Source organism: Chrysoperla carnea, chromosome 4, assembly GCF_905475395.1.
Source record: "Chrysoperla carnea chromosome 4, inChrCarn1.1, whole genome shotgun sequence".
NCBI lineage: Eukaryota > Metazoa > Arthropoda > Insecta > Neuroptera > Chrysopidae > Chrysoperla > Chrysoperla carnea.
In genome coordinates, this window is record NC_058340.1 from 54,719,758 (window position 1) to 54,733,489 (window position 13,732).

At 28.0% G+C, this 13,732-nt stretch overlaps 1 protein-coding gene across 1 annotated transcript; it reads left to right on the top strand.

Annotated features, from left to right (window-relative positions):
• The first annotated feature begins 5,386 nt into the window (after positions 1-5,386).
• LOC123298797 lies at positions 5,387-13,531 on the top strand. The gene is made up of 2 exons (XM_044880894.1): positions 5,387-5,784; positions 12,900-13,531. Exons 1-2 carry the CDS (start codon positions 5,391-5,393, stop codon positions 13,529-13,531), a joined length of 1,026 nt encoding a protein of 341 aa, XP_044736829.1. The 5' UTR covers positions 5,387-5,390.
• The last annotated feature ends 201 nt before the right edge of the window (positions 13,532-13,732 follow it).

Consider the following 13,732-nt stretch of genomic DNA (forward strand, 5'->3'; position numbering starts at 1 on the left):
CATTCATTGCTTTTTGGCTTCCCAGTATAGGAAGTTATTGTATTAGCTCCGATTTTCAAAATCGAAATTATCAATATATCTTTACGTTTCATGGTTAGGACAAGGCTTCAACACCAATTTTGAGAAGAAGTATATGTGTGTGTGTACGTGCGTACGTCCGTAGACATTTTCTTCGTCGTCGATATCGCACGAAAAAAAATCGAGATGTCGATCGAAGGGTATTAACAGAAAAATGACCCGAAAAAATTTCATAACATTCGGTCAAGCCAATTCGTGTCGGTCGTGTTTTTTTTTTTAATTCTTTCCTGATCGATATCACGCGAACAAAAAATGATATGGACTTCGTTGACGTGTCAAACGAAGCGTGTTAACAGCAATATGATACGAAAAGAATTTCATAATATTCGGACTAGTTGTTTCGATTCAGTTGAGTTTTATTTTTTTAAACTATTTATTATGTTGGATGATCCTCAAAGGTCGCAACCCACGGCTTGTTTCATTCTATTTTCGAAGTATGAGAATGGAAACTTTTTTTAAAATCACCTTCTCTAGGTAATAATATATTGTTTACCATAAGTATATTATATGTGTGTAAATTATTATTTATAGGTATACCTACCTAATAATAGGGTAGTTACTTTTTTAGGTGTATAATTTCGATTGAAAAATATAGGTTAATTTGATTTTGTTTTTGAATCCTTAAATTATTATGTAATGAAATCTACTTTCGTACGGATTTATTACATTAATATTTATTATTCTGAGTGAAGTGTTTGATTATCTCCTTAAAGTGAACATCAAATAAGTGAAAATAAACAATTGAATGATCAAATTGTTGAAATACCCTGTATAGACAGCGTTGAATATCAGTGCTAGTATTAATTTTATAAGTAGGTTAGGTTAGGTTAGGTTATTTTGGCTGCCCACGAAGGACACACTTAAGCTATAAAGTCCATTGTGGTACCATATATGTGTTTTACCACCTTTCCACTGCTAATTTCGTTTATTAGCTCCTCAATTTCAGAGGCTGAGTGCACAACTATTAATTTAATTAATTTTGTTGCGAAGGAAATCGAACCCACTACCTTAAGCATACCGCGGCCGGAATTGGTTACGCCTTAACCAAGTGAGCTAATAGGGCGATAAGTATAGCAAAGAAAGTAAGTAAGATAAGAAAGCAAAAAGATTCGTATTCATAAAGTAGTGATCATTTTTTTCCCGAAAGTTTTGCTAAGACTTTTTAATCGTTTTTTTGGAAAATCATTTTTGGAATGACTTCCTTGGAAAAGAATGTAAAAATATAATTAAAAAAAATTATCCAAAAATTGAGCTATTTTATCCCATACATTTATGGGGTGGGTTTAGTATGAAAGTATAATAAAAAGTTGTTTATTTTTAGATAAGAAACATTTTTTTAAAAGTTTTATTCAATTTGTTACGGTTTAAAAAGGTGAGTCCTACGTACCAATAACTCAATTTAACTATATATCTCGTTTACGAGCTCAGTTTTAACCAACATCCTATTGAACTCTTTTCGTTTTTGAGCTATCGTATCATACTATAAATCTAAAAACGTCAATTGACAATGTGAGTATAACAAGATGCGGCAAATGATAGATACCCGATTAATAATATTGATAATACCGTGACAAAAACCAATTGTATATTTTAATGAAATATTTCGAATAAATAATTATTATTATTGGTAGAGAACTATGTCAATTATTTTTAATATTTATTAATCAATAAAACAAAAATTAAAAAATATAAATATTATTTTTAATAAATAAATGAATAATCACATCTGTTCAATTTGATTTTATGCTCAATTGATTTTCCATTTTGATGATTATTTAAATATTATATTTATATACAGCGTGGTTTACTAAACACGATTCAATTATAGATATGAAAGTTTTTTACTTGCTAACTACTTTGGTTTGGTAAAAATATTATGCTATCATTATTTTAAATAATAAAATAGTGACTCCTTAAACAGGTGTAAGCCGTTCTTTATAGGTCTGCAAATTCTTGTTTGATTTATAAGCCATGTGGAAACTGTATTTTTGCTTGCATTTATCTCAACTCACTACAAAAGAAGTATTTTTTTCAAAATAGTGATTTTATATTAGAATAGCTGAGCTAGAAAATTCTCCATGATTATGTTGTTTTCATTCGGTAATGAAAAATGTAGTAAGAAGGCTTTTTAGGATCCCGTATTTCACCAGAATAGCTTCATTTTCGGGTGGATCCTGTCTTCTGTCATAGTTAATTTCCTCAGACTTTTAAAGTTGAAATTTGATAAGAATATTAAGTTAGGAAAATTATTCTGACTTGATTACAATCGATTTAAAAAATAATTATATATAGCAAAAATTTGAGATTTGAGAACAAGGTTAGGTAAGATTATAGGTCATAGGGCATATTGTGATGCAATATATGTATTTTACCACCTTTTTTGCTGATAATTTCATTTATTGGTTTCTCAATTATTTTGAGAGGCTGAGTGCATCTTCTGCGTGCATTCACCTTGCGCACCGCAGACCCATTACAACCATTAATAAAATTAATTTTTTGTTGCGGGAATCGAACCCGCTATCCTAAGCATTCCGCGGACGGAATTGGGCTACGCTTTAACTACCTGAGCTACTAGGGTTAACATTTGAGAGCTAAGAACCATGTTATTTTGATAACGTATATATGAAATATGCATAGTAAATTAAATTTAGCCCCAAGTTTGTAACGGTTAAAAATATTGATGCTACGAAAAAAATTTTGGGATAGGTGTTCTTAGAATCATCTGATTAGTTCATTTCCGGTTGTATGTCCGTCTGTCTGTCCGTAAGCACGATAACTAAAAATAACTAAAAAACGAAAAGAGATATCAAGTTGAAATTTGTATAGAATGCTTAGGACGAAAAAAGTGAGGTCGAGTTCGTTAATGAGCAACATAGGTCAATTTGGTCCGTAGAAGCCATCTTGTAAACCGTTATAGATAGAACAAAAAATGTTCCCTATAAAAAAATTTGTTTGAAACATTTTTTTGTAAACATCACTGTTTACCCACGACGGCGCTAATTAGGTTCAAATTTTCTAGTGTGTATTAATATGGGAATATCAGTTATGTATGTGTGACATGTATGTATGTGTAATGTGATAAGAGTCATCAATACAGTTTATACATGGTATTTCAACAATTAACTCAGTCAATTTTTCACTTATTAAATTGAAAAATAGTTTATTATTTTCGATGGACCACCGTGTATATTTCTCTATAGCTACAACAACAAAATATTTATGGTTATGATTTTTCATATATCTCTATCTATAACACTTTAGAGGTATTCGTTCGCATCATTTTACTGTTCGTATATTTATACAGAACATCGATAGATATAGATATAATAAGTTTTGAGTTGTTAACACAAGTCAATTGTGAACATAAATTCAATAAACATATTTATAAAATAATGATTGAATTTGATTTTAACATCTCTATATATATAAATAAATATATATGGTTATAATATACTCAATTTAATCAATTTTTATTATACTTTATTTTGTCTTTTAAAGTTATTCACCATTTTAACTAGAGGATTTCATTTGGAAATAACTGATGAAAATATTTGTATCCCTCCAATTTAGAAAATTTAGTTGTTTTACTTTTATCCGTGTAATTTCATTCTTTGAAACAGCAAACTTCTAAGAATATGAGTAAACAACGACACGGGAAACTTGATTTCAAGATGACAGTTTTGCTGTTGCTAAAATCGCATTAAAAACTAACTATTAAAAAAAATCGTCAATGAGAAAATTCACTCAAAGGGCTTTTGTTTCCTTTTTAAAACCCTACCCCTAAAAAAAACTTACCCTTAAAAATTTGTATGCTCTAGTTTTAAAAATAAAAATTTTTCTTATACTCAGAAATGAAAATTTTGAAATGATTGGATGGTGCCTCCTTGAATTGGCCTTTAAATATAGAATAAAAATCTAATTTTTCTCAGACTAAATCTCAAAGATATAGTCATTTTAATGCATTATTTTTTACCCTTACTGATAGTTGTAATTGGTCAGCAGCTATTTCAACTCTAAGGAATTTTTTTATTTAGCTATTTCGTCTTCTACTAACCTTCTTCTGGTCATCGAATCAAGCGTGGACGGATGGAACCATTTTGCAAATTCTTTTTTTGTTTAGTGAATTATTTTCAGAAGAAGATTTGTATGAAAGCAAAAAAAATATAGCAAGTTAAGCGATTCATTAGAAATTTTAAGAATAAATATTAAATGCAATAAATGGTGGAAACGCATATAAATAAGTGCATTATATTATCTTATTATTTACTTATGTATTTATTTGCGCTCCCACCAAATTTATTTATAATTGTGAATAGATATTTGAATAGTATTGAAGCATTATTTATATATATATTCAGGTATTGTGAATAGGTATTTACTAGAGTTATATGCGAGCGAAGCGACCTCCAAGATGGCCAGGCTGATGGAAGAAGGCCTATCCAACAGATAGTAGGCTTGTGGGTTTGCTTAACGGACTATTAATGATTTTTTTAATGAAGATTAATAATTGCTAATGAATAGTTACAATTATATAAATTGTAGGTTAAACGAAGATCAACGAGTCATCTAGAGGTATCGATTTCGTCAGCTAGTACTTAATATATATAAAAATTAGAAATTCTTTCTTTGAAATATTTATCATTGATAATCTCTAGTCGAAAAGCCATTTCTATAAAAACTTTATAATTATTTATTTTCATTCATATACCTACAAGAAAAAAATTTAATATTTCAGATTCAATATTTTAATAAAAATGTAAATAAGAAAAAAAAACTTGCAAATAAAAACTTGAATACAAATTCAGAAAAAAAAATGACAATCACACTTTTTTGGAACTAACAAACATTTTATCTAAACAATAATTAGCAATTAATTTACTAAAAAGTCAATTAAATCAAATGTGATCTAAAAAAAAATAAAATAAAATAAATTAAACAAGGAAAAATGTAAGAAAGTGTAAAAAAAGAAACATTTAATAAAAAATTTCGTCTTTCCATTTTATTAAATTATCTTCCATTAAATAAATTTATATTTCTTTTGAAAAAAATGTATAAAAATTCAAAATCTTAATTAATAATTTATATTAAAAATTAAAATGCAAATTATTTATTTAAAAAAGAAAGTACACAAAGTTTCAAAAATATTTGTAAAAATATAATAAAACTTACACTACGTTTAAAAAATATATACTTTTAAGTTAAATAAAACAAAAAATATATAATTTAACCAATAAAAATAATGTACTACAATAATCAGTACAATACACAACAAAAAATTGATCCGTCATATTGTATTCAACAAATTAAATTCAATGTTTTTATCAATGACTGTTGTATTATTTGATGAATTAAATGAACCAAAAGCAATACAAAATAATACCACAGACGAAAATTTTAACAGTAGGTGTACTCGTTTCAAAAATATCAATATAATTATGAATCGTGATGAACAAGAAACATTATATCGAACATCGCGTACATTAAGTTTAGTACCAGGTACAGCACCAACAAAATTACGTCATTATTCACATGGGAATATACATCAAATACATGGTATTGTTCCATCAAATGTTAATAAATCAGCATCAGTAAATATTTATCCCGATACTGAGGATGAAGGGGAAGATGAGGATAATAATCAAACGGGACGAATCAATCCTGAAGATTTAGTTTTAAGTGTATTAAAATCGCCATTAAATCATATTGGTAATAATAATCTTTTATCTTTTTACCATTCCGTAAAAAACTAGCAATTTGTATTATAAGTCTTCGAGTTAGTTTGTTAGTTTGCATTATTAAGTCTGAAATTGATTTTGTAGCGAGCGTATATGGGAAAACATTAGATATATGTAAAAATACGATAGTAATATTGCAATAATTTTCTAGAGATCATCGAGTAAGAGTGTTGGCACTTTTGCGCCAATATTTCAACTGTTTCGTAGCGTGCCATAACAGAGAACTTTCATTAATTTCCTTTTTTGTCACAAATTCTTATATAAATGAAAGAATAATTCATCTAAGGTATATTTAAGTAAATTTTTTTAAAACTAATAATTAAATTTTTTTATTAATTATTAATAAAAAGTAGTTTTGAATAAAAAAACGGTATAGTGAGGTCTTTACACCCGTTGAGGCAGTGAACCAATCGGAATCATGCTAAATTCACATTTAAGCACGTAATGTTGTTTTCGCCTCTCTTATACGTCTACTTTCTGTCTCTTGTTAGCTCTTTGACTGCGGTTAAGAATTCACTTACTGCGTTTTTTATGTATATGCAGCTTTATGATATTATGTCTATGTATTCAATACAGAGACATTATATTATAAAATTTGCAATTTTTAAGAGTGGATTTAACAAGAACATGTAACAGGTAAAGGTAAAAATTATAAAAGTATAGCCCCGGATTACGATCTTACTATCGAAATTTTTAATGTAATTTCTTTCCTATGTATATCTGCTAAAGATGATATCTGTCAGTTCCAGAATATATTTCTAGAATGAACAAAAACAGTAATTGGCAAACTTTACCATTCTATATTTGTTTAGACCAATTTTAATTCCATTTTATGATTTAAATATAATTATTTGGTATTATATGTATTTTATGTATTGAAAAAAAATTTAGAGAAAGAGGAATTTCCAAGAGATCCAAGATTGAAAACTTTTAAAGGGCGAGAGATTCACAGATACGATAATAAAAATGTTTATTTTATACCAGAATTTTTGTTGGAAAGTCTTTTTCATACAATCAATAATTCGATTCGATTGAAATGTTCGATATTGATTTTGAACTTTATTTTTTTCCCTTCGTATATAGTAGGTTGAAACTCATCTAATAAATTTATTGTTTATGTTTGTTTACAAAATTTTGTATACAAATTTTAAACTTCAAAGGTTTTTTGATGCAAGGGCGAGGATAATAAATACAAATAGCTAGGGTTCAACACCCATACTCACTACGTGTGTGTTTTTTCAATTCTCTTTAATTAGCATATAATTAAATTTTGTAAATGAAAATCTGCATTATATGATGGGTAAGAATTGTAAGTATTTAGATTAAAATGAGTATCAGATAGATAAATTACATAGGAACTAATTGTTTTTTACATTATTCAATTTCAAAATTTTATTTTTTCAATTTTATTATACCTAAAAGTTTTTGAAATTTAATTTTTCAATGCGTACGTTGTGTAGGGTAAAATTGAGTATAGAACTGTCCCAGATTTTTCTATGATGTCATTACTATTCATATTCACATATACCACCTTTCCTCCTCTTTGGCAATCCAAGTTTTTCTTTTTAACCCCCCGACTAATAAAGATGGTTATATGTTTAACATGCTTACCTATGTATGTATGTATCTCAGTGTTTGTTTGTGGCATCGTCTCCTAAATGGTTGAACCGATTTTGATTGTTTCTTGTTTTTGAAATGTTGTTTGATCGGGAGTGTTCTTAACTATGTTTCAAGTTTAGCGAGTTAAAGTAGAAGAGAGGTGATGATCTTCCAACGGTTGAGCAGATTTTCTTGAAACATATCTTAAGAAGACTCTGGATCGAATTTCTTTTCAAACAAAAATAAAACCGAAATCCGGTCCTTCTGTTTTGAAGCCATCTCTCTACAAACGAGTTGATCGGAATTGATTTTGATTTAATTTATATGTTATTAAAATGTTATAAATAAATAAACCCAGCATTATTTTGAATGTATCTTGGTTACAAATCTCTACTAATAGATTTACCAACTAAAATAAAATTGTCAGTCAATCAATTCTGATAGTTGATTAGAAGTTTTCATCTTTCAAAAACCATGTATTATAGTAGTTTATATTTAAATTAATAAAACGACTGACTATACAGATTCAAAGGTTAAAACTTTTAATTAAATCATCTGACGTATATATATCTCTATGTATGACGTGTTTTACCAATATACCAACTACCAACTATCATGTGAGAAAGTAAATTAAGCATATTTTACCTTTGATCAAAATTGCTTAGGCGAAGTTTTGTACCTTGCTTCTTTCAAACTCAGTACGTCAAAATATAACAGACATAATATCGAAGATAAAAGACAGAACAAAGATCCAGTTAAAAAATATAATTTAAGAAAAATTTTCCGTTGTCCTTGTTAAAAGAAACTGAAACAGATTTGCGTAGAAACAATTTGAAAAAGTGGCTTTTAGTCAAAAATATGCAAAAACGAGCTATCAATAAAATCAAGGTTTTTCCATCATTACTCAATACTTTTTCAGGAAATTTTCTTTACCGAGAATTTTTGCAGTAATCTTTATACGCAGATAATTGAATCGCAAAACCCGATTTCGGAAAAGTTTCAGTGGCCGAAATCGCCTGAATTGTTGACCTTCCTAGAATAGGATCAAAGATTTCACCGATCTAGTTCTTTTAAAGAGTTAATTTATAAGGAGTCAAAAATTGTATACAATGATCTAAAACGATAAAATAGCGCATAGATAACATTTAGTATCCTTTATTTCGAATTTGTCACTTCGAAAAATCTGTTTTAATTAAATTGAATGTTTTAAAGAACTTGTAGTTGAAGAACTCATTTTCCGTGTACTTTACGATTCACACTGTACAGTGTGAATCCTAATACTTTTTGGTGATTAAAATAAACACGTGTTTATTTTAATCACCAAAAAGTATTTTTAATACTGTACTTACTATCGTTATTCTTAGCCATTTTTTTATGCTTAGCCATTTTAATGCATATTTTATCTTCACCTATATGTTTTAAGATAAGTTTCAACATTCAAGATATGAGAAGGTAAAAAAAAATTTAAAAAATTCTGAAAACATGAAATATTGAGGGAATATATTCAGGGAAATTATTTTTTGCAAGATTTATATACTTTACTCATTTATATACAGGGGAAGTTTCTTGGTAAAGGAAAAAGTGCTCAATTTACCTATGGCTTTATTATCACATACATTTTATACTTTTATAAGTAAAGTATGAGTTATGACGTAATAGTTTACAAACACCACAATATGTCGACCACAATTAATAAACACATGATGATCAAACCAAAATAATATTATTTTCATAAAAGGGTTTTCATAATAACATAAGTTTTTGAATCCACCATAGTTATTTACAAGAACAAAATTGATCCTTTTTATTATTATAATATTGCAATTAAACCCATAACGGTTGAAGAGTAAATGGTACAATATTTCCCTGTCAGATGACTTGATATCTATAAAAATATACTGATTTTATGGGAATTGATAAATTGAAAATAGTAATTTTGAGTGATTTTTATGGAAAAATTTAGTGATTTTAAAGAAAAATCGGAGATTAGCCTTAAGCCTTTTTGCTTCACTGCTTGGTCAATTTTTCTAGCGACACAATGAGTTACAATCTAAGTTCTTTAATTTTGTGCGCTCGGTAACAATCTCTATATCGTTTAAGTTCTAATTAAAAATTTATTAGATTCGTGATAGCAAAAATAATAAAAAACATTATGAAGCGTTATATATATGAGTGTTTCATTTTAGACGTCCAGACATTTTTCTTTCTAGGGTTACATTTTTGAACAAATGTTTCGTAAAATTGATTCACTTGAAGTGTTGATTTTTTCTACATTAGTCATTTTTTTTATCGCTTTTCCTGGTTTTTTACAATTCAAATGTAAAAATTTTGAGTAAGTAAAAGAAATGCTTATATTTATTTTCCTCTGTAAAAGTTTGAAAAAACTTAAAATAATTGTTAAAAATTCTATATTTTTGTAGTTTTCTCATGCCATAAAATTAAAATATTTAAGTCTACAAAAATGATCTAAACAAAACTTTAACATTTTAGGTAAGAAAAATCAAATTGTTGTAATAAATTTCGGTTTACAAAAAATGAAATTGAACTTTATTTCATCTTGAAATAATGAAAAAACTGCAATAAATATGCAAACCTGAAGAAAAAATATGATTCATTTAAAATGAAACACCGTATATATAAAGCTATCGCTTCGTCACTACAAATAGTTTCCAAAAACAAGAAATCATTATTTTATGCTAGGTGAAGCTACCTTTAGCACTGATTAATCAGAAAAACATGTTTTAGAACAAAATATTTTTATTTTGGATTTGGTCAGTAGCTTTCATTTTTTTTTGTTATATAATAGTTACATTCTCTCTCGAATTTAGTGCTTAAATTGTTAAATTTCCTTTTTTATAAATATTTTGGTACAATATTTCCTATTAATACGAGCTAAACCGTACGTAATTAACTGCATTTTAACATTATGAAAATTGTATTGAAAAAATATCACTTTGAAATAAAACTTATTTGCACATACGACCTTATTTTATCTTCTTAAATATTTTGATATATAAAAGGATATCGAAAGTCCGGCATAGAACATTCAATTAAATTATTTACAGACATTTTGTACTGAAAGCACAAATACATAAGCAAATATCTCACAAAACTAAAAACAGAATATTTAATTTTAATATAATTTTAATTATGTGTGTTAGAGCTCTAGCTTCCCGTTAAATATATATCTTTATAACTTTAACTAACAAAATAGCTTGCAGTTATATTTCCAACTCATTTACCGCAGATGAAAAAAAAAGACATATTAAATTATTTCAAAAGGTTAATTAGTTTATAATTTAGTATTTGTATATAAAAGTTTATAATAGTGTCTTTCAATGAGAATAATACTCTTTTTTTGAATAAAGAAATAACTCCACCTATAAAAAAGTAGGTGAATTGTGCTTTATTTTGTAGCTTAGATATTGAAAGAAGTCTTCTAAGGATTCTAATTTTTTAGTAATTTCTCTAATGTAAAAAATATTTCACTTATTTGGCTTATTGTCTTTGAATTTATTTTAATTTTTCTGCACTGGATTATTTTCTTTGAAATTATCTGAATTCATGAATGGTATGAATAATTTACAAAGAATTTAAGATCGAAAAATCAACATTTAAAGCACAATTTTAGTCTTACAATTTTTCTAAATATAAAACTTCGATATTTCAGTCCTTCACAAAATAACTTCAAAAGGCATAAGCTATTAAAGCACAATTTAATTTGATAACGTTGAATTGTTGTTTTTTCGCTCCTTCAAATTTTAATAAGGAACATCCTCGCATTAAAAGACTCTTCTTATAATTGGGTACGTTTTTGAACGAGCATTTATTTTGTTTATCAGAGCTTTAAGGTCGTCTTGCAAGACGGAGAAAGTCAGTATGAGATTGCCGGTGAACAAAAAAAATCGACATTCCTTCGATTATTGTTCGGAAATATTTACGGTGGGTCAAGAAACAAATGCTAGGCTAATCAGCCGGAAACAGTTAATAAATAATGCAAATTTTCGTTCGAAATTTTGATGTTGTGCCTTCATAAGTCATTCCGTGGCCATTTTAAGGCCACTTGAAACTTGATGCTTTTGAAGCGTTTATCATTTGAAAGTTCTTCGACCGTCCCGTTAATTTTATGATACCCGATTAACCGGCGATAGAAGTTTTTCATTCCCAAAAAATTCAAACGATTACTAATTAGATTTATCAATTAAGGAAAACAACAAATATTGTTCCTTCAGGATATGAAGCATGTATATTTCATAATGAAGTAATACATATTTAATTTTCTTTTAAAAGTTTTATACATATAAATTGATTATATAGAATTAATTATAAAATATTATTGTGAAATTATTAACCTCTAGGACATACACAAATATTTTAACGATAACTGAAAAGAACTTTTATTATAATGTTTGAAATATTTCCTCCTATTGGATTTTCTTCTTTTAATAGAATATTCTATCATGCTTTCTGTTTCAAACAATAAATTGTTACAGGTTGTCTTATTTTATGTATCACCGCAATATTTTCTCATGCGAGCCCTCAATAAAAATATAATATGCTTTTTTTGGTTCGAAGGAAGATGTTTTCGATTCGAAGATTCACAAAGATAGTTTTAGTTATTTGTTGACATTAGGAAGGGAGATCTAAATTGAATTTCCTTACTTTAATATTCACAGCATTTAACTTACAGAGTTTCAAATTTCTATATTTGGATCTAGATACTAAAATTGGATCACTCTTTTGGAATAAAAATATATATGACTTTTTTTAAACTCAAATAAACCTCTTAATATGATAATTAATATAATGAAACATACGAATGTCGATAATCCGGATAACACTAGAAAAAAATGGATACTGGATTTGTAATTGTATTCTCCCAGTAGGGATCGTAGGTAATGGTGCGGAAAGGGCTAACGAAAAGTGTTAGACGGTTTACTGGACGTTTCAGATTACGAAGTGTTCGGATTACCGAATCTCTAATGTATAAAATGATCCCCTTACAGTTTTTAACAAACAGTTCACATAAAATATTAATTGTTCTTTTATATTGCATCAACGATTAGTATGAAAACAAAAATCACTGGTAAACTCATCTAAATCAACACATTCTAGACCCGCCACATGATGAGGGATCATTCTACCTATTATAATTTTACAGACAAAATAGGGATCATTTTAACATATATAAAAAGGATCATTTTACCCGTAAGGACCTATTTGAATATCGTCATAAAAACTGACCTTAAAATTTAGTATACACCTATCAAAATGTGTTATAATATTATTAAAAGTTAACAGAAGGTTAGAGGTGGAGCTTTGCTACAAACGTTTTTTTTTTATAATGTGAAACTTTCCCTGTAAAAATAATAGATGGTCTAAACAAATATTCACAGTGGTATTTACTGTCAAATGTGCAAAAGAGACATAAATATTAAACAGTACCATGTATTTCATGTATATCCTAAACCAAAACATAATCCTCAGGTGATCGTAACGAAGAAAAAGATACAAGCATTAATTACAGTGTTAACATACAAGGGGGCTCAGAGGATGAACTATGTGCACGTGACGACGACAGTATTACACCAACAATAATAAAAAAACACGGTAGTGGGGGTGACGATGAACATCATGATGAATTTATTAGTGAAAGATTTCCATTTTTACGACGATTTCGTTCATCACAACCAACAGCATCAAAATCATCATCATCTTCAGCCGCACCTCTACCTAGACAACGTGCTCCACGTTTTGGTGAAGCACATCATAAACGTGTACCAACACCAATGAAACGTAAACAACGTCGACAAAATCATCATCGGAGGCATCGTAGTAAATCACCACCGACGGACGATGATATACTAGATGCTGATATTGATGCGGCTGTTGAAGTTGCAGAACGTGGTGAGTGTAATGTTGCGGGTGGAAATGGTACAACTACTGGACCACCAGGTGTACCTGATCCGTACTATCCAATATATTTACCAATTGATCAGGCGTTTAAAAAGAAGTATGTGTTCCATCATAAAAAGGGGAAAACATTTCAAGAACGTTTATATGTGTTTTTGGAACATCCTGGTGGTTGGATATGCTTCATTTATCATTTCACTGTGTAAGTAAATTTTATTTTTGTATTTTTATAGAGCATATTATTTATGGGTACTATTAAAATTCATAACAACGATACAAATATGAGGCATATTTGAGTCTACCATTTTCTTGTTATGGACTCGAAGAGACCTAACGAGAATTTTATTTTTGACTAAAACTGTTGATAACAGTTAATAAGTCAAAAATTATTTTTCAATTTTTAATAT